This window comes from Lepidochelys kempii, chromosome 6 (genome assembly GCF_965140265.1).
Source record: "Lepidochelys kempii isolate rLepKem1 chromosome 6, rLepKem1.hap2, whole genome shotgun sequence".
Lineage (NCBI taxonomy): Eukaryota > Metazoa > Chordata > Testudines > Cheloniidae > Lepidochelys > Lepidochelys kempii.
Genome location: NC_133261.1, coordinates 41,750,230 through 41,772,311, shown reverse-complemented (window position 1 = coordinate 41,772,311; position 22,082 = coordinate 41,750,230). Strand labels below are relative to the sequence as shown.

At 45.3% G+C, this 22,082-nt stretch overlaps 2 protein-coding genes across 3 annotated transcripts in view; one reads left to right on the top strand and one right to left on the bottom strand.

Moving 5' to 3' along the window:
- LOC140912745 (uncharacterized) overlaps positions 1-7,547 on the bottom strand; it is a 101,248-nt gene extending 93,701 nt beyond the window's left edge. The window contains exons 1-3 of the mRNA XM_073347739.1: positions 7,506-7,547; positions 6,476-6,637; positions 2,126-2,175 (exon numbers count right to left, since the gene is read on the bottom strand). Of these exons, the coding sequence (XP_073203840.1) occupies positions 2,126-2,146 (21 nt within the window). The 5' untranslated portion in view covers positions 2,147-2,175; positions 6,476-6,637; positions 7,506-7,547. The remainder of the gene's footprint in view (positions 1-2,125; positions 2,176-6,475; positions 6,638-7,505) is intronic.
- Positions 7,548-7,672: 125 nt separating this feature from the next.
- The window catches only part of QSER1 (glutamine and serine rich 1), an 85,454-nt gene continuing 71,044 nt past the window's right edge, over positions 7,673-22,082 (top strand). The window contains exon 1 of one of the 2 annotated variants that reach the window (XM_073347727.1): positions 7,673-8,123. In XM_073347727.1, the coding sequence (XP_073203828.1) occupies positions 7,999-8,123 (125 nt within the window). In that variant the 5' untranslated portion in view covers positions 7,673-7,998. The remainder of the gene's footprint in view (positions 8,124-22,082) is intronic. The other variant, XM_073347730.1, reaches the window with a different exon arrangement.

The following is a 22,082-nucleotide window of genomic DNA, read 5'->3' as shown; positions in this document are numbered from 1 at the left end:
TTGGCTATTATACAAACCATAACAGCTGATAAGTTTTACAAAATATTTTCCTTGTTAAACAATGAGCTACCTGCTTTTGGAGAAATGACATATTTCAGCAACTGTACATAACCCTTTGCTGTGAGGGCCACAACTGCCCTCCTGGGAGGATTCGCAAGGCCCTAACTAATTTGTTTAATCAGCTAAATATGTGTAAGTGCACATGTTTTACAAAATACTCAGAAAGACAAAAATCTGCTCCTTGGAAGAAAGACTCCAGGTGTCAGGTTCTTATTCATGGATCGCTAAGCAAAGGTAGACGCCTCCGTGCAGCCCAGATAAGGCGCTTAAATCCAAGAGAGGAGCAGGGCTTAGCTCATACCCCCTCATCTGCATCTCCCATTGGCTATTTTAGGTGGCACCACACCTAGAGTGCAGGCTTTTGAGGATCACCTTCTTAGGCACTTCTTTCTCCCTATTCATTGTGCCTGGAGCCTAGATGTTTTGGATTGCAGTTTTGTTCCTGTGATTTTTCTAGGCGCCCAAAAATTAGGTGCTGCGATGCTCAGCATTACAATACCTACGTCCCTTCATTAATCTCAATCTAAGCCTCTACTCTGCGAGGATATCATACTCTGGCATTTACACACTTAAAGGAAGCCTGCACAAATAGCAGCCCTCATAGAAGTGGATATCTGCCAATCAGTGGGCATTAGTAAAGCTGCAAAAAGTTTCTTTCACTATACTTGGATCAGAACATTATAAGACAATCAGTCCTAGCTCAGTTTAGGCCTCAGCTTTTTGGAGGTTCAACTGAACATAGGTCTGTAAATAATTTGAATATTTTTGTCACCTTGAAAGTCTCTGAATTATTCCAAGGGGAGCAGTGGGGGCACAAAACCTAATTGGCTTCAAAACTGAGTTTGATAAGTTTATGGAGGGGATGGTATGATGAGACTGCCTACAATGGCATGTAGCCAATCTCCAACAGCTGATGACGGGACACCAGATGCGGAGGGCTTGGAGTTACTACAAAGAATTATTTTCCAGGTGTCTGGTGGGTCTTGCCCATATGATCAAGGTCTAACTGATCACCACATTTAGGCTTGGGAAGGAATTTCCCCAGGCTCAGATTGGCAGAAACTCTGTGTGGGTTTCACCTTCCTCTGAAGCATGGGTCACTTGGAAATTAAAACTAGTGTAAATGGTTTCAGAGTAACAGCCGTGTTAGTCTGTATTCGCAAAAAGAAAAGGAGTACTTGTGGCACCTTAGAGACTAACCAATTTATTAGAGCATAAGCTTTCGTGAGCTACAGCTCACTTCCTCAGATCTGTAGCTCACGAAAGCTTATGCTCTAATAAATTGGTTAGTCTCTAAGGTGCCACAAGTACTCCTTTTCTTTTGAGTGTAAATGGTGGCTTTTCTGTAACTTTAAGTCATGTTTTGAGGACTTCAGTGACTCAGCCAGAGGTTATGGGTCTATTATGGACTGGGGGGGGGGAGAGGTTCTGTAGCCTGCAATGTGCAGTGGGTCAGACTAGATAATTATGATGGTCCCTTCTGACCTTAAAGTCTATGAGTCTCGATATTTTTGATCCATTCAGCATAAGGCCAAGAGTCTACAGTTCTGGAGTTTTTGTTCACAAGTGGAAAAGGTTATTCCAGTGGAGCTAACCATTAAAATTCTTGCATTTGTTTGTAAAGCTCTTCTGATCCCCTAGCAGCTGCAAAGTTACGTATTACTAATTCCAGAATATAATCAGAATATAATATTTTCTCTGTTGTTGAAAGTTAAGCTGTGGCTTCATGCTCAGATATAGTGATAAATATTGCAGTTAGTATGTGCCTTCCACCTACTTCCTTGACCAACTGCAGCTGAAGACTCTGGATCAGCTTGCCCTAACCAGCACATGCATCCATCTCTCCCCTCCTAATCCCACAGTACACTCTTGTCAATACTCATGCGATAAATTTACTGAAGAGGAGGACCATGGATGGTGCTCCACAGACCCAGTCTGTCCTTTCCATATGTAACTTCTATGATTTTTAACCCTATTGAATAAATACAATAACCTGATAATTTTGTGAAAATGGTAAGTAGTAATACAGTTCAGCAATAAAAGGATGAATAATTGGTGTTCTTACCTGGGAAAGAATTCTGGACATTCACTGTATTCAAGGTATGAAGTATAGTTCTATAAGAATCAGAATATTGTTGTTTTCAGTATATCCAAAACATTTTCCAAGTGTTTGGTTTTATTTGTTTCTCTACCGTCATTCAGAGCTATAGTTTCAAGCTCCCTCTCTGCAGACTCAGAAAGGCAGCACTGCACAGGTTCATATTTGAAAGGGCTAGAAACTTTGGGCGGGATAGGTACCTCCACTTTCAAAAGCAGGGGGACCCATTTCCAGGGTATCTTCCTTATGGGGCCATGGAAGGGGAGAGAGCTTTCTTCATATATTCCATACATGCAAGTATCTGTGGCACAATCTCTTCAAACCTGATGGGGCATCCCTGAGAAAGACAATGCTGAGCCAATAATAAGACGTCAGGTAGTGTGGACCCCTACACAGTGACCCACAACCATCAGTGTCTAGGGGCAGCATTCCTGGGCAGCCCCAACAGAGTGCAGAGGGACAAAAGGCCTCCATAATGATGTAGTTGCCTCCAATAGTGCTCCCACAATCTGCAGGTTTAGAGAACTGAACCCAACCAATTCCGTGGGAGAGTAAATTCTGTCTTTTCCCCCAATAGGACAATTCTTAGGAAAATCAGAGTCAGCAGTCCCTGTTTCCTTTCCCCATACAGGGTTTTCCCCCTGGAAAAGACATTCTGAACAGTATTTTTTTTTTTAAATAAGATCTTAAATTCTACAGAAACAAAGTGGCAACCAATAAGCTACTAAAAAGGATCTCAGCAGGCCAAGCTTCGTGAGTTAAGCCTGCTAAACCACAAGTATTGTATTACAGTATTTAAATTTCAGCTGTTAAATCTCTTAATTCCATCTAGTTTTCTGATGTATAAAAGAAAGATTTTCTAATTTATCTCCACAGATTCAAAAATTGCATTGGCACATATCTCAGAAAAGGATCTTTTGTAACATTAAATACTTGGAGTCTGATTTCAGAGACAATAGCATCTGCAGCTCCTACTGTCTTCAGTTTGAGCTGCAAGTGTTCGACATCTCTGAAAATCAGGTCCCTGTTATATAAAGCCAACTGAAGCTCAGCTCTTGAAAGGAAGATAATTGCTGTATTTGAAACCAAAATTTTACTTGTTTACACAACAAGAACCAAAATAATCTAAATACTTTCACACTAGTGTTGAGGGTTTTAAATTTATATACATTAGTTTAAAATCCAAACACATACTTGTCTTTATATATATATTTCACTATATACATTTAAATAAACTTAAGTACTGAACATAAAACAGAGATTAGGACAATCAAAGAATCATTAGAGAGATCACTGAAAGACCTTTCAGTAAAGCCCTGAGAGATAAAATATCAAGATCAGGCACTATAAAGAGCTGATTCTTTTTAAGTGGGATCCTTTCTGAGCACATTTGTGTTAAAAGACTGAAAAAATGATATCCTTCATATCAAACAATAATCAAGCACAAAAATGTAAAACACTGAGATAAGCACAATTCAGTATGGATTTCCCAGGTATAGAACAGAGGCAAGTAACCCAAGCCAGTGTGCCAAAAAGCTACAAAGGTCTTAGGGCTTGCCATTAGAGCAAGTGGATTTATACTGTGTGCATAAAATGCAAACCATTAGATAAACTGACTTTATTCCGCACTTGTGGACCTCAGCGATGCAAGTTACACCCTGTTCATTCATCAGTCTCAGCTGCAATGACTTCAAAGAAATGAAACAAATCAGCAGATGTCACTCACCTTCCCTTATAAAAGATACCTGACCTATCTCAGCAATATTTGGGAAATGTGTTTGTAGCAGCCTGATATTTAATTAATACACAGTATGTATGTTGGACTGTTTTTCCTCACTGTAAAGTCACATGGTCTTATTTACCTCTTATTTAGCATGACTTTACACGGAGAGTCACACACCATAATACTAATATGTACATTTTCTCTTTAATACCTGTTTTCTAATCAATATAGTATAAACAAAATATACAGTGTGGTAGGTTTCAGAGTAACAGCCGTGTTAGTCTGTATTTGCAAAAAGAAAAGGAGTACTTGTGGCACCTTAGAGACTAACCAATTTATTTGAGCATGAGCTTTCCGATGAAGTGAGCTGTAGCTCACAAAAGCTCATGCTCAAATAAATTGGTTAGTCTCTAAGGTGCCACAAGTCCTCCTTTTCTTTTTACAGTGTGGTAGGATACTATAGTTTCTATTGTCATTTATTTGAGATGACCTCCATAATTCACTGGTAGTGCTGTCATTTATTAGTATGTTGGGCTGATCTATACTTCTGGCAATAAAACTTGTGTGGGAGCCCTGCATTAGCATAGGTTCTTAACATCAAACACTGAAGGTTGGCAAGGCATTGTGTGTGGTATAGGCGTCTGCAATTCACCTCGCCCCCACACAGTTTTGAAGGAAACAATGTATTGTAATTGTAATATTGTAATGGAGATTACTTGAGATCCTGCAGGGAAATCAAGACAATATGTAAATCCTTTCCTGCTGGAAATGCTACTTTCAATAGCCTCAACTGTATATTTATTTAGGCATTAGCATAAAACTGACAGTTACTTTTTGTCATCACATTTAATTCATATGTAAATAGAAACCCATATCTTCTCCAGGGGGTAACCCTATCTGACACACTCTCTTTCAGGGCAGCTCCAGTAGTACAGGTGCTGTCATATGGAAGGACAAGAAAAACTCACTGTCTTTGGTCCCCTCTCTTTTCCTCTCTACCCTTGCCCCTGCCTGACGTTATGCACTCTCATGGTTTCTTATGACCTCTGTATTGATAACTCTCACATCTACCTCTACCCTTACATCCAGGGCCTCATTTCTTCCTGTCTCTTCATGGGTGACTTGCTGCTTCCTTAAACGAAACATGGCAAAAACTGAACTCCTAGCCTATGATCCTAACTCTCTAGCCTTTTCCCGTTCTTCATTAATACTCACCACTCTACTGTTTTTGTTTTCGAATTGGTCACTCACACTCACAGACTTGGTTAATCTTTCACTCCTCCCTTCCTTTATCTGCTCATATACAGACTTGCCCAATCTTGTTGCTTCTGCCTTTAATACATTTATAAAATCTGCACTTTATGTTTCTCTCCACTGTCAAAACTGGTTCAAGCCATAGTTCTACCCTGTCTGGACTATTATAAACAAAGCCTTGACTCTCTCTTAACCCCCGCCCAATAAAAAGATTAAATAATCTATTGCTGCTGTTTTGACCATTCAACTCCCTCAAATTCATTTCCTCTAAAGTTTAAATTCCTCATCTTCACTTTTAAGGCTCTGCACCACCAACTTGTCAAGTCTCTACTCCTCATTTCACGGCCTGCACTCTTCTCACCTTGTTTTTTGTCCTCTCCTTCTCTTGCTTTTTACATGCTATTCCCTACATGTGAAACACCACTCTATCAGTTCACCATCCATCCTCAAATTGCACCTTCAAATCTCTCCTGAGAACCCCTCTTCTTTTGCCTTAATATACACAGTTGATTCCCTCATCTCTCCTTTCACAAGCCACCTTTCTCTGTCTATATTCCTGTTCTAGGCTTGTAGGCCCCAGTCCTACAATGACATCCACGGGTGGATCTCTGCAGCCGCACGGAACTCCCAGTGAGGTTCTCCACTAGTTCAGGTATCCTAGATTTTACAATCTTTGTAGCAGGAACCATGTTTTTATTTAATCTCCATAAAACTCCATGCAAAGTAATGGCATTTTATGTTTATTAAGAGATAATAACATGATGTGGTGACAAAAAATACTTGTGGGTGAGAGAACAGGATAGGGGCCTCTGGGGCAAAAATATATTAATTTTATCATGAGAGGAAAGGGATGATATTTTAATGGAATAAATATTATGATAAAAGAACAGAAGAGAAAATGTGAAAATCAAGAATAACTATTATCTCACTGTACTTAAGTTAACGTATTTTGATTATTATGGCAAAAGGTTTAGAAGTTGTCTACACCTTTAAAGCCAATGTAGTACAAAATAGGTCAAGGTGTTTGATTTTGTTTCAATGGCTCCCCTGCTTCTCTGAATATTTTATATCTATGCTACCTACTGGTATGTGAGGAACTGGTTCTTTTTATTATTCCTGCTGTTGAAGGAACAACACAAACAACTCCCAGGAAACAGAACAGTCGGCAACAGAGCTGTTCTCAAACTGGGATAGTAGGGACTGAGGGAAATTTCACAAAGCCTAAGTGAGATTGTAAATATATCAGCAGCAATACACTCACAATAAAGCTTTTGCTCACCAATGGGAGAAAACTGTGTATAACTGCTTTTAAATTAATCCCAAAAAGGTAATCTCCCTACCTAGGGATGAAAATTAGGGGAAGTCTTCGGTGGTGGTGATAGCTGGGTGGAGGAAAGGAATTTCGGAGTCCTCTCATTGCAACAAATCCTTGCTGCTTGGCACCTGCTTTTGAATGTAAACTTCGGAGCGAGACATCTCTCATCGGGTTGGAAGAGGATAAACTACAAATCACCACATTTCCCCGTAGGGAGAATTTGTCAAGGTGGGGGGCCACCACATATGGAGGCTTCACGAAGGAATGCAAGTAGGGAGTTGGGGGAATCATCCCTCCTCCTCCAGGACAGCAATCACTGCCCGCATATGGGGCAGAATAACAACTACCTCACTCCCCGATTTGACAAGCTGTAGGCAAACGATCCGCTGGGACTGGAGAAGGCGCAGGCGCCACTCTCCCCGCAGCCGCCGCCCCCCCCCCCCCCCCCAGTGCGAACAGCAAAGGAGAACATGCCTCCTCCTATGTAACACGGGTGTCCACAGCAAGCTTGCCAGAGGGCACGGGGTGGGCGTGGCAAGACGCAGGCACTTTACCTGCCACAGCTCCGGACCGAGAAGGAAAATTACATTTCAGCCCTTAAGTCTTCCCCCGACTGGGACACCCACCCCCGCACACGAGTCTCCCTGAGACTCGGGAATCCCCGGGATTAAGCACTCCTCTCCCTCCCAAAGGGACTCCGGATTAAATACTCGCCCTCGCATTCAGGGTCCGGATTAAAGATCCTCTCTGGGGCTGTTTACAAACACCCCCCCGCCGCCCCCATCCGGATTACATCTCCCCACCGTATTTTCGACTCACCCCAATAGATAGGCCGCGGCCCCCTTTCAACCGGGATTAAAGCCACCCCCTTTCTCCGAGGCTAGATTACAGACACCCCTTGCCCCGAGCCATCCCCCCCCCCCGCTAGGCAATCTCCACCCCCCGGTCTCCCTTGCATTCAGGGTCCGGATTAGAGATCCTCTCTGGGGCTGTTTACAAACCCCTTCCCGCCCCCCCCATCCGGATTACATCTCCCCACCATATTTTCGACTCACCCCAATAGATAGGCCGCAGCCCCCTTTCAACCGGGATTAAAGCCACCCCCTTTCTCCGAGGCTAGATTACAGACACCCCTTGCCCCGAGCCATCCCCCCCGCTAGGCAATCTCCACCCCCCGGCCTCCCTTGCCCCCTGCCCGCGGGAGCCGAAGCCCATCAGCCCCAGTGAGCTGCGGAGGGGGAGGTGCATCCTGGGAAGGAGCAGCCCGACATGGGTCTCCGCCTGGGTGGCTTGCAGCCCCTGCCACCGCCTCCTCCGCGTGCAGCTCCCCTGAGCCGCCCGCCGGCCGCCGCCCGGAGCTGAGCGGGGCGGGGAAGAGGCACTCGGCGGCCTGGCCCGGAGCGGCGGGGGGGACGGAGGGGGAGACGCGGCGCTGCCCGGCCCGCATGAGGGAAGGGGGGCCGTTCCCACCCGCCCTGCTCGGTCCCCGTTGCCGCCGCCCCGCACGCAGGGCCCGAGCGCAGCCCCCGCGCCCCGCTCGCTGCCCCGATGATGGACAGGAACTACCCGCCGACTCCCAGCTTCGCCGACCCGCTGGCTCCAGCCACCGCCGCCGCCGCGCAGCCAGCCACCGCCTGGGCCTACGAGCGAGGCGCGGGCAGCCTCAAGCCCAGGTAAGGAGAGTCCGCCGGGGGGCTGCGCCAGGAAAAGCCGGGGACTCAGACGGGGCCTTCCCCGCATGGGGGTCACCGGCGCCCTCTCTGGGGGCCCCCTTCTCCGCGCGGTGTGAGCCAAGCGGGGCGGAGAAGAACTTCTGGCGGGTGGGGAGGGCCTGAGGGGCGTCCCCTGGGGCTGGGCCCTCCAGGGAGCCGGGGCTGCGGGAGGGAGCCGCGGGGCGCGGAGCCGGACTCTGGGGCGCAGCTGGGGCCCGGCGGTAAGGAGCAAGGCCGCGGGGCAGTAACTGGGCCACGGCGCGCTGCTGGCGGGGGCGGACAGCGGCGTCCGGGCGCGGCGCGGGCCGGGGAGAGCTGGAATCCGGGCTGGCGTCCCAGCGGCCCGGCACACGCACGTTCGCAATGGCCAGGGCAGCTTTTCTTTCTCTCCCTCAGCAGCAGTGGGCCCCGGGGGGTGGATGCAGGCTGGCAGGAGGCGCCTTTCCTCTAATCTGCGGTCCCAGGGCTGGAGTCTGTACCAGGTTCTGAACAGTCAGTGGGGGAGGCAAACCTGTGCAGGGAAAGTTGCTGGCTTCCCCTTTCTTCAAAGGTCTGTGTTAAATCTGCAGCTAGGGTTCAAGAGTTCATGTTTTCCTTTGGCGATTCCTAGGGAAGCCCAGTATAGCGAACGTGTTTCGCAATCTGTACAAAGGAGTAACATTCTCCCCATGCATTAAACTGCGAAACGGCAACATTAAAAGCGGCCCAGTGGAAGGCGTGGCCCCATTTGTTAACGGCATGGACTAATGAGGGATGCGGTGTCAAGAACAATACTGTGTCTTGTAGGTGTAGCCCCTGAATTGCGAGGTTACAAATGCTGGGATATTGAGAGCTTCTGGTGACCTCATCCTAAACCATCATGGGGAAGCTCCCGTGTTTATGATCGCACCAAACCTCTTCGCTATACTTGCAGCTTTGTTTCATCATTTATTTTTGATTATAGCATCTTATTATTCCTCTCCTGTTGTTCAGGGTCGCCTTTTCCTTGTAAATCACTATTTTCAGAAGTACAGTGCTCCTTCTGTGCAGAAACTTGTCCAAGAGAATTCAGCCCCTTTTTTAAAAAAAGCTGGGAGAAAAAAGTTAGAAGTAGAAAAATTATTTACAAAAGATTTTATAGGGTAAGGTTTGCTCATATATTGTATAACTCAGGTTAACTTTGTCAACTTAAAGAAATACAAATCATAAAGTTTTCCAAGTGGTCAATCTCTGTTTTGGATTATTATTATTATTAATTATATTATCTGTCTATCTTAGGTATGTGTGTAGCTCCACATTACTGTTGTATATAAAGGCAAAATACAGTGTTAGAGTAAGCATAACATCAACATGGAATCTCTTATTGCTATGCTAATATTTGCCACTTAAACTTGAAATCCCCCTTTTCCTCTCCTCTTCCCCCTGCTGTAATAGGATGGATTTTCCCTAGATTCTGAAAGTGGGTTTTCCTGTACTGAAGAGTTTAGGGTTCACCGCACCCTTGTTAAATGGTTTAAAATACAGCTTGCTCTGTCTACGTCCCTTCTCCCTGCAAGAGTCTCATATTTAATGCATTCCATGTTTATATAGCAACTGTTCAATTATTCAGATTACATACAGTGACAATGAACATTGGAACCCACCAAAATGGAGGTTTAGCACTTCGCTGTTGGCATATGCAGTAGGTTTGAAAACAACAAATAATCTATAAAGATTTTTAATCTATACATTTTTTTCTCATATAAAGACTGACACCATATTGTAGCAACTCAATGTAGCTGTAGGTCACAGTCTAGACTCATCGGTTTGCAAATACAGTTTTGTATTATAGATTGTACAAATGCTAGATAAATAATACATATGTTAAAATAAGCATAAATATAAAAATATATATTCAACCAAGTTAAATTATTGTGAAAGGTATAAACAAATTAGGTATCTGTGAGTTATTATTTTTGTTTTAAGTGTTGTCTATAGTGTAATTATATTTTAGAAGCCTGAAACTAAAGCCTTTTTCTTTACTGAATATTTTAAACACTTACCATTAAGAGAAAAACACACACAAATGATTAAATAAACTTCGTAAGCACATTAAAAAAATAGATCATATTGGCCAAACTTATTGACAGTGCTTAAAACTAAAGTCTAACACTTATTCATTTTGCAAGTTCAACATAGGTAGAGGCAATGTAAGAATCCCCACAGTGCCCTGCTGGTGTGTGTCCATTATTTTTGAAGGCCTGCTTCTAGGGCATGAGCAAGAAGGTCAAAGATTGAAGTAGCAAGGAGACTGAACTGCTTTCTCACCACATAGCCCTCAATTATCCACAGATCCCGATGTGTGATGGGCTTGCTAGAAACTCAAAATGAGCTATGCAACAAAAAAGGAGTCTTGATATTACATTAGATTAATCTAGCCAAAGCTTTCAATACCAATTCTCTTATCAACATTTAATGTCAATTTTCAGTGGTAAACACTGAAATAAAACTATTTTGAAGGGCAGGTAAAAAATAAGCCTCAGGCTACGTCTACATTGCACACCAGTTTCAGCAGCGTGTATGGTATGTATAGCTACACGTGTCAGTGAAAAGCTCTGGCAGTGGGGAGGCAGCAGGGAAAGGTTTCAGCAACTCACGGCTGCCAGATACTTTCATTGCCATGAGGAAAGGCTCTGATGGAAGGGGGCTGGTGGGAAAGGCTGATCCTCACTGCTGGAGCCTTTCCCTGCAGCAGAGCGGTCAGAACCTCCCCCACTGCCAGTCTTTACCTGCCGCGTGGAAGGGATCTAGCAGCTGGGAGCTGCCAGAGCCTTTGCTCACTGCTGAAGTCTTTTCCTGTGATGTGGAAAAGCTCCAGCAGCTGGGAGGTAGCAGGATACTACACAGTTAAAAACAGCAGTGTAGACAAGAAGGCATGGCTTGGGCACGCAAAGAGCTGTGTAGGATATGTACTTGGGTACATACCCACAGCCTTCAGGAGTGTCTGTACTCCACTTGCCTAAGCTGTTCTACACTGCTACTTAAACCCATGCTAGGATGGCTAACAAATGCCTACTCTACATGCTGCTGAAAGAAGAATACAGTGTAGATGTAAAAGGGGAGTGATATACCTCGTTGTGCCCCACCAAGTCCTGAATTACAGGGAGAACTTCTAAATGTGAGAAGGTAATTCAGGTTATACTGTGCACCTTCCAATGGCACAGCTGTGCTGCTATAGCAGTGCTGTTGTAAGGTACGCAGTGTAGCTGCTCTTTCTGAGCTCTCTCCTGCCAACAAAAGAAAACCACCCCCAATGAGAGCGTCTCCCACTGACAAAGCACTGTCCACACAGCTGCTTTTTGTGGGTAAAACTTTTGTTGGTTGGGGATGTTTTTTTCACAGCCTTGACCGACAAAAGTTTTACTGATGAAAGCGCAGTGTAGACATAGCCTCAGTCTCCATGCTAGTTTGGTCCTTGACCTCTCTTTAGAGTACCTACAAAGATGTCAATTTTGATAGTTTTTATTTCTAATGTGGGCCTTTGTCCGTAAGAACATGAAAGCTTCGCATGGGCCACTGAACAGGTTCCTGAAAAAATGCTTCTCCTAGAGGAGACGGGCTATATATCCCTTTACCAATGCAAAAAGACATTCAGTTCCTAAATGTGTTTGGGTCTTTTTTTCTTCTTCCTTCCTGCTTCTTTGAAAAATTATTCCCTTTCTGTATTACAGGCCAGAGCAGCAGCCCTTTCACTTTCTTTGTTTGTTTCTTCTGCCTTTTTTGCCTAGCCTTTGTTTGTATTGGAGCATTCTGATGAAACTGGCAGGATGGGCTGTTAGGAAGGAGGGTGGATTTAGAAAGATCACTGCTCTCATTAGGTAAAAACACTGTACAACGATTGAATTTTAAACGATGTGAAAGCCTGTACAAAGAATGTATATTTTGTCATCTGCGTTCCTGGGTTTTTTTATTGTTTTTTGCTTATATGCTAACTTGCAAAATGTAGTCATTTGGGTCTATGTAGTCAATGGGTCTCTTAGCTGATATCAATGTATCTCTCTTTTTTTAAAAATTCAGAATATTTAAATACGTCTGTAGGCGTCCGTCCAGTGTTCTGTGTGCCTATTCTATAAATTAAAAAATATAACGTAAACTTGGAAAAAGGACAGCACATAAATATATCCACCTCAACCCACAGCTTCCCTCAACAGCCTTAACGAAGGGGGGTAGGGGAGGAATGGGCTTTACAGAGTGCCCAGAAAGTTACCAAATCCTTCACAAAAATACTGGTGTTATTTTACTGCTTCAGAGACAAATGCAGAAGGAAAATATTTTTATATTTAAGTAAAAGACAGGTCAGGTCACAATTCAAACTCTTCATGCTCCCAGAGCAAGGACTAAGGGTATGGCTACACTGCAATTAAAAACTCTTGGCTGGCCTGTGCCAGCTGACTCGGGCTCATGGGACTCAGGCTGTCGGACTGTTTAATTGCAGTGTAGATTTCTGGGCTCACCCGAGTTCTGGGACCCTCCCACCTTGCAGCTTGGGCTCCTAGAGCATGAGCTGGAGCCCAAGCCTGGAAGTCGACACTGCAGTTAGACAGCCCTGCAGCCCAAGACCTGTGAGCCCAAGTCAGCCGGCACAGGCCAGTGGCAGGTGTCTAATTGCAGTGTAGACATACCATTAGAACACACTTAGCCCTGGTCTACACTATGAGTTTAGGTTGAATTTAGCAGCGTTAGATCGATTTAACCCTGCACCCGTCCACACGACGAAGCCATTTTTGTCGACTTAAAGGGCTCTTAAAATAGATTTCTGTACTTCTTCCCGACGAGGGGATTAGCACTGAAATCAACATTGCTGGGTCGAATTTGGGGTGGTGTGGACGCAATTCGACGGTATTGGCCTCTGGGAGCTATCCCAGAGTGCTCCACTGTGACCACTCTGGACAGCACTTTCAACTCAGATGCACTAGCCAGGTACACAGGAAAAGCACCAGGAACTTTTGAATTTCATTTCCTGTTTGGCCAGTGTGGCGAGCTCATCAGCAGAGGTGACCATGCAGTCCCAGAATCGCAAAAGAGCTCCAGCATGGACCGAACGGGAGGTACTGGATCTGATCTCTGTATGGGGAGAGGAATCCGTGCCATCAGAACTCCGTTCCAAAAGACGAAATGGCAATATATTTGAAAAAATCTCCAAGGGCATGATGGACAGAGACTATAACAGGGATGCACAGCAGTGCTGTGTGAAAATTAAGGAGCTCAGGCAAGCCTATCAAAAAACCAAAGAGGCGAACAGCCGCTCCGGGTCAGAGCCCCAGACGTGCCGCTTCTCTGATGAGCTGCATGCAATTCTAGGGGGTGTCCATACCCCACCCCTGTCCGTGGACACCTGCAAGGGGGGAGTCTCACGCAACAGGGATGAGGATTTTGGGGACGAGGAGGAGGAGGATAGCGCACAACAGGCAAGCAGAGAAACCATTCTCCCTGACAGCCAGGAACTGTTTATCATCCTGGAGCCAATACCCTCCCAATGCAGGCTCCTCCGGACCATGAAGCTGGAGAAGGCACCTCTGGTGAGTGTACTTTTGTAAATATGATACATGGTTTAAAAGCAAGCGTGTTTAATGATTAATTTGCCCTGAAGATTTGGGATGCATTCGCGGCCAGTACAGCTACTGGAAAGGTCTGTTAACGTGTCTGGGGATGGAGTGGAAATCCCCCAGGAACATTATTAAGGGGACATTCAGAGGTGGCTGTTCCTGCTGAGCTGTTTGCCTGTGGCTGAAAAGAAATCATCCCCGCTTTTAACCACGCGGTGGAGGGGGGGACCCGTTCATGCTGAGCTGTTCACATTTGGCTGGCAGGGATCTACCCTGATACCAGCCATGTGGTGGGAGGAGGGGTGAAGCGACCATCCCAGAGATTTGGATGGGGGGCAGGGGTTAGTTGTGCTTTGTGCTGCATGTTAACCTGAAAACCACAGCCCCTCTTTTTAAATGCCCAACCCAGTGGGTGCTTAGTATGGGAAAGGAGGCCGCTGCTGTTTGAAACCATTCCCACACGTTATGAAGGTTGAAGAAGCCGAAAGACTGTGGCTTACCATGGCTGCCTACAAGCCGAATTCTGTTGCCCAGCCCTGTGTATGTGATCTCTCACACCAGGCCCTCAAAATAAGAGGCAAAATGCGACCTTGTACTGAAAGCACATGTGCTGTGTAATGTTTCAGAGTAGCAGCATATTAGTCTGTATTCACAAAAAGAAAAGGAGTACTTGTGGCACCTTAGAGACTAACCAATTTATTAGAGCATAAGCTTTCATGAGCTACAGTTCACTTCATCGGACTTGAAAGCTTATGCTCAAATAAATTTGTTAATCTCTAAGGTGCCACAAGTACTCCTTTTCTTTGTGTTATATAATGTTAACAGCTTGGTTCACCGTGAAAGAGTCTACCCATTGTTCTGTAAAAAGTCTTTTTAAATACTATTGTCCCTTTTTTTCCTCCCGCAGCTGCAAATGTTTCAAAGCTCCCTCTATCATCTCTGTTCCAGAGACTAGCGCAGATAAGAAGGCGAAAAAAACGCACTCACGATGAAATGTTCTCTGAGCTCATGCAGTCCTCCCACACTGAAAGAGCTCAGCAGAATGCATGGAGGCAAACAATGGCAGAGTCCAGGAAAGCAGAAAATGAATGCCAGGACAGGAGGGATGAGCAAGATGAGAGGTTGCGGGACCAAGAGAAGAGATGGTGGCAGCGTGATAAGAGGAGGCAGGATGCAATGCTGAGGCTACTGGGGGGTCAAACTGACATGGTCCGGCATCTGGTGGAGCTGCAGGAAACGCAGCAGGAGCACAGACCGCCGCTGCAATCCCTGTGTAACCGGCCACCCTCCTCCCCAAGTTCCATAGCCTCCTCACCCAGATGCCCAAGAACGCGGTGGGGGGGCTCCGGGCACCCAACCACTTCACCCCAGAGGACTGCCCAAGCAACAGAAGGCTGGCATTCAATAAGTTTTGAAGTGCAGTGTGGCCTTGTCCTTTCCTCCTCCCCATATCCACCACCCCACCCAGTGCTTCCCTCCTCCCCCATCCCTCCCAGGCTACCTTGGCAGTTATCCCCCTATTTGTGTGATGAATTAATAAAGAATGCATGATTTTGAAACAACAATGACTTTAGTGCCTCTGCAAGCGGTGATTGAAGGGGGGAGGGCGGTTGGCTTACAGGGAAGTAGAGTCAACCAAGGGGGCAGGTTTTCATCAAGGAGAAACACACACAACTGTCACACCATAGCCTGGCCAGTCATGAAACTGGTTTTCAAAGCTTCTCTGATGCACAGGGCACCCTGCTGTGCTCTTCTAATCACTCTGGTGTCTGGCTGCGTGTAATCAGCAGCCAGGCGATTTGCCTCAACCTCTCACCCCGCCATAAATGTCTCCCCCTTGCTCTCTCAAATATTGTGGAGAACACAGCAAGCAGCAATAACAATGGGAATATTGGTTTCGCTGAGGTCTAACCGAGTCAGTAAACTGCACCAGCAAACTTTTAAACATCCAAATGCACATTCTACCACCATTCTGTACTTGCTCAGCCTATAGTTGAACAGCTCCTTACTACTGTCCAGGGTGCCTGTGTATGGCTTCATGAGCCATGGTATTAAGGATTAGGCTGGGTCCCCAAGGATAACTATAGGCATTTCAACATCCCCAACAGTTATTTTCTGGTCTGGGAATAAAGTCCCTTCCTGCAGCTGTTGAAACAGACCAGAGTTCCTGAAGACGCGAGCGTCATGTACTTTTCCTGGCCATCCCACGTTGATGTCAGTGAAACGTCCCTTGTGATCCACCAGGGCTTGCAGCGTTACGTACTGGCTACCAAGGTGGTCTGGTCCCAAGATAGGGATATGCATTCTATCGCCCCACCACAGTTCAGGAATCCCATTGCAGTGAAGCCATCCACTATGACCCACACGTTTCCCAGAGTCACTACCCTTGATAGCAGCAGCTCAATGATTGCGTTGGCTGCTTGCATCACAGCAGCCCCCACAGTAGATTTGCCCACTCCAAATTGATTCCTGACTGACCAGTTGCTGTCTGGCGTTGCAAGCTTCCAGAGTACTATCGCCACTCGCTTGTGAACTGCGAGGGCTGCTCTCAGCTCGGTATTCTTGTGCTTCAGGGCAGGGGAAAGCAAATCAAAGTTCCATGAAAGTGCCCTTACGCATGCGAAAGTTTTGCAGCCCCTGGGAATCATCCCAGAGCTGCAAAACTATATGGTCCCATTAGTCTGTGCTTGTTTCCTGGGCCCAGAATCAGCATTCCACGGCATGAGCCTGCCCCATTGCCACCTGGATGCCCAAATTGCCGGGGCCCGTACTTTGAGAGAATCTGTGTCCATGTCCTCCTCGCTCTCGTCACCGCGCTGCCGTCATCTCCTCGCCTGCTTTTGCAGGTTCTGCACATACTGCAGGATAATGCGTAAGGTGTTTACAATGCTCATAACTGCTGCAGTGATCTGAGTGGTCTCCATGCTTGCCATGGTATGGCATCTGCAGGAGAGCAAAGTTGCAGCAGAAGTGGTGGCTGACGGACGCCACGAGAATAGATATTTATAGAGAACAACGAGAGGACCTGCAAGGTGGATTTAGGAGAGCAGAGTTGCAGCCGATGCAGTGGAGGACGACGGTTAGCACCATGCACATTTTCCGAAGAAGAACACATGTACTTGGGAGCTCATGACAGACAACATAGAGAAATTTGCTATTGAGACAATAGCAGCAGAGCAGAGTTGCAGCGGAAGCGTTGGATGACGACGGTTAGCAGTCCTTCTTTACCGTCTGCTGACAGCAGTATGGCGTCTGCACAGAAAAAAGGTGTGAAACGATTGTCTGTCATTGCTTTCATGGAGGGAGGGGTGACTGACAACATGTCCCCAAAACCACCCGAGACAATGTTTTTGCCACATAAGGCATTGGGAGCTTAACCCAGAATTCCAGTGGGCAGCAGAGACTGCGGGAACTGTGGTATAGCTACCCACAGTGCACCGCTCCGTAAGTCGATGCTAGCCATGGTAGTAAGGACGCACTCCGACTTAATGCGCTTAGCATGGACATACGCAATCAACTGTATAAAATCGATTTCTAAAAATCGACTTCTATTAATATCGACCTAATTTCGTAGTGTAGACATAGCCTTATTTTTCAGGTGGATTTCACAGTCTGTGTCTCTATCTCTGTCTGTTCTCATTTTTCCCTAGTTCAGTTGTTCTCTTATGTGGTTTGTTGGCCTTTGTCATTCTTTATCTCCCATTTACATCCTCAGTGCTATTCTTTTCTTAGGGTTCAGGAATAACTCCATGTGTGGGCACTCTTATTCCACAGTGTTCCTCTGTAGCTTAACTGGATAAGATCAACGGAAACAAGGCACCCTTATTTTGGAATAAGAGTGTCCACAAGTGGAGTTATTCCTGTTCTTCAATAACTCCGTGTGTAGATAAGCCCTTACACTTTACCCTTTATCCTGGTGGTTTTTTCTCGTCCTCATGAGGTTCCTGTTGCAGTCACTATGCTAACTTACTTTAGACTTCTCCTCTCCACATCTTCTATGGAATCTTCTGACTCCACATTTATTTGCTGTTTCAGTAATCAGTGAGTGGAAAAGAATATAATTTCTTGTGTAATTTGTTACAGATACAGTGCTGAGAAATTCAAAATAGCTATGGGGTTTCCTTAGCTATCCTGAAAGGTTTCAAAGATGTGGGACAGGCCATGAAAATCAGGTGTGTCCTCTGAACTTCAGGATCATGGGTCACCCTTGGCTCCTTCTCAGGCATTTGAGATTGTAGTACTTAAAGTTTAATACTAGTTGTGGTTGAGAGTGTTCTTCCGTTATAAACCATGTCCATGTCTTCATGAACTTACTAGTGGGGGGAAGATTAACTTTTATAGCTGAATTTGTGTCTGTGTGAATGTAGTGCTGACTTGACAACTCTGGAGATTGTGGGGTTCTGTTTATCCAGAGAACAGATACAGCAATGCAAGCTTCTCCATGCAGACTCACCAGTGTGGCTCATTCATGATCTGAAAAGACCACTGCTAGGAATTGGAAGATCATTTGTTTTCTATATCCATCCAGTTATTGGACTCTGTTGGGACTGCCAAGGGTACCATTTGGAAGTGGGGTCTTTAGGTTTGTGGTCACTTGTCTACTGGCAACAGGAATAATGATACTACCAAATTGACTCCTCATCAGGGGCAGTAGAACCGTGAGATTTTGGGGACAAGCACCCCTGCAGTGGAAATATTGTGGAGGCTGATCTATATTTCTGACTCAATGCTTGTTGTTCATTGTAAGCTGTGTGCATGGGACGGGGGTAGTGAGAGCAGGACTCAGAAGTGCTGGAATGGCCACCTCACTGCTTGAGATTGGTCTGGGGAGCAGGTAGGAACCACTCCCCATCCTATCCCTGACATCTGGACCTTGCCCCACTGCCCCTGACTCCCTGCTCTGTTTGCAATGCACCCCTCTCCCTCCCCCCAGTCAAAGTGAGCTTCTGAGACTTCATACTTCTCATAGGCTTTCAAATAGCCATTATTTGTCAACCACCTTTAGTCCTTGCTGAAATTGGTAACCTGGAGGTTACCAATCATCTGAGCCAGCCAGTTCCCACAGGGTGCAAGGGTTTTTCTCTGATCTTTTTTCATAAAACTCCCACTGTGATATTTTTTGAAGAGATTCAAAATTAGGGAGCATTTTATACCAGTTAAGGCAATTTTTTAAATTTTATATTTGTATTCTTAAAACGCTAATTGTTTTTGTTTTAGACATCAGGTTTAAGACATATTAAATCCTAAATGAAAACCAGTGCTTCTGGCATATTTAAGGAATTTGTTTTAAATAGTAAAGTTATTTCTTTCTTAAAATGGGGTACTGTCATTTTTCTGTAACTTTTGAGCAATGCACAGCTTCCTGATAGAACTATAGTGAAACAAACACAACTGATTTTATTTAAATGATTATATACTCAACTAAATGCTACATAGTCTTATATGAATGTTCTGGGATGTTTTTTCTTTTAAGGACCAGGAATTGCAAAAATCAAACAAACCCATCCTGTTAATGCCAGATTAAGTTTGAGATGTAGATTAAAGGAAAATGAAATTAAGGGAGAGATCCTCCAACTGGGTATGTGGGAGCAGACCCTTCTGCCGGTATGGGGCTTCCCATTGACTTCCACACCAGTTATTACTCAGCCCTGTCACATGTACGTTTGTAGGCATTAGCAGTTTTATTATATACATTTAATATAGGGAACAAGAATTGCCTTGTGGTCAGAAGTGAGGAATTTAAGTACTGGTTCTGCTCCTGGCTTTGCTATTGATGTGTAGTAGGGTTTTGGCTGAGTCACTAAGGGCCAGGTTTTCCAAAAAGCTCAGCACGTTAAATTCTGAGCTCTTCTGAAAATCTAGCCACGAGTATCACAATGGGAGCTGCTGTATAAAATCTTGAAAATCTGACCCTTATTTTGGTGCCTATATAGGAGCTAAGCCCTTGAAAATCTGATCCCAATTGTGGATGCTGACCTCTTTTGAAAATCTGGCTTTTTGTGACTGTCTTGGTTTCACCATGTAATATGAGATAATACTTCACAGGGTGTTATGAGGGTTAAGTAACTGTTTGTAAAATGCTTTGAGATTCTGCTTTATGATGAAAGGAATTATTAAATGCAAAGTGCTGTTTATGCTCAAAATGACTTAGTTACAGTTGATCCAGGAAACATAAATGTGAACATCCCGATTCTTCTGTGGTTAACGTCTCTACTTCCAAGTTGCATTAACACAGTATTTCCATATAATTAGAATATAAAGTGTACATTAAGAAATAAAATGCAAAACTTTCCTATGGATTGGTATTTTGACACTAGTGTTCAGTTGTCAGTTCAAGACAAGTTATGGCACTATGACGGTATTTTTTTTGAAGTATCTCATGCTGTCTGGAGTGGCTCATGACTGAGTGCCTACCTTGGGGCAGACTGTCCGAAAACAAGGGCAGATATCCCGCACTGCTGGTATGTTCTATAATTAGCTTTCACCAAGCCAGTAACAAATGTGAACTTCTGGATCACTATACTAGTCTTCTCATGGAGTCAGAGACAGTCCTCTTAGACCAGGGGTGGACAAACTACGGTTTTGGATCTGGCCTGAGGGATTGCCACCCCTGTGATGCCGTGGGCCCTGCACCGCTGCTGGAAGTAGCCAGCACCACATCCCTGTGGCCCCTGGGGTTGTGGGGACAGAGGGCTCTGTGCACTGCCCTCACCTCCAGGCACCGCCCCCCGCAGCTCCCATTGGCCAGGAATGGGGAACCGTGGCCAATGGGAGCTTCAGGGGAGGTACCCACAGGGGAGGGCAGTGCACGGAGCCCTCTGCCCCACCCCACCCCCAGGGGCTCCAGGGATGTGGTGCCAGCCATTTCCGGGAGTAGCGCGGCATGGGGCCAGGGCAGGCAGGGAGCCCTCCTTAACCCCGCTGCACGCTGCTGCCACCCTGGAGCCACTCCAGGTAAGCAGTGCCGGGCCGGAGCCTGCATCCCACACCCCAGCCCCATGCCGCACCCCAACCCCCTGCCCTGAGCCCCCTTGTACACCCCGCACCACTCCTGTGCCTCAACCCTCTGCCCTGAGCCCCCTGCTGCACCACTCCTGCACCCCAACCCCTTGCCCTGAGCCCTCTGTCACACTCTGCACCCCCTCCTGCACCCCAGCCCCCTGCCGTGAGCCCCCTCGTACACACCACACCCCTCCTGCGTCCCAACCCCCTGTCCTGAGCCCCTTCCTGCACACTGCACCCCCTCCCTCACACCGCACTCTCTCCTGCACCCCAACCCCCTGCCCCAACCCTACATTCATGGCCCTGCATGCAATTTCCCCACCCAGATGTGGCCCTCGGGCCAAAAAGTTTGCCCACCCCTGCCTTAGACTCTCCAGTCTATCTTGCCACCCAGGCAAACTGAACTTTATGATAAAAAGATCACTTAAACACTTAAAAATCATACCACATCCGATTTTTCCGAGTCCCAAAAGATTAATCATTTACCAGATCAATTAGTAGTTCAGATCTTTCACCAAAGATAACACTGACAGCCAATTATATAGTCAACTAACTATAGGCTTATTAGTTAAGAAAAAAAAAGTGTTATTAAAAGACTATGGCAGGTAAAATACATGTACAGATGAACCACAGTTTGTAACTCCATGGTACCCAGACTGTCTCTGGGGAATCTCCACTTTGCATCTGATACATGTCTCTGTAAGAGTCCAGACACTTCAGAGAGAGAGGATCTTTTCTTGAATCCATATTTATAGTATCTTACTCAATAAGCAAGCTGACAGTATCTCTACCCATGTGGGCTTTTCCTTTGGTGGTGGTGTGTGTGGAATGCACTTAGTATTTTGACCTCCGACCATTATACATAATGGTCACTTGCTTTGAAATTAGAATTTTCTGTTACAAGTCTTTAGTCCTTTATAAGCATTCTACAATTTTAGAAGAATGTCTAAAATATGTATGTCTCTATAATTGCACTTATAACAACAGAATGTCTCTATAATTGCACTTATAACAACAGAATACCAATTGAAATTTATTAAATATGTTTGGATGTTTTTCTACATTTTCAATATTGATTTCAATTACAACACAGACTACAAAGTGCACAGTGCTCTTTTTGATTATTTTTGATTACAGATATATGCACTGAAAAAATGATAAAATAAATAGTATTTTTCAATTCACCTCATACAAGTACTGAAGTACAGTCTCTTTATCATGAAAGTGTAACTTACAAATGCAGATTTTTATTTTTATTTTTGGTTACATAACTGCACTCAAAAACCAAATAGTGTAAAACTTTAGAGCCTACAAGTCCATTCAGTCCTATGTCTTATTCTGCCAATTGTTAAGA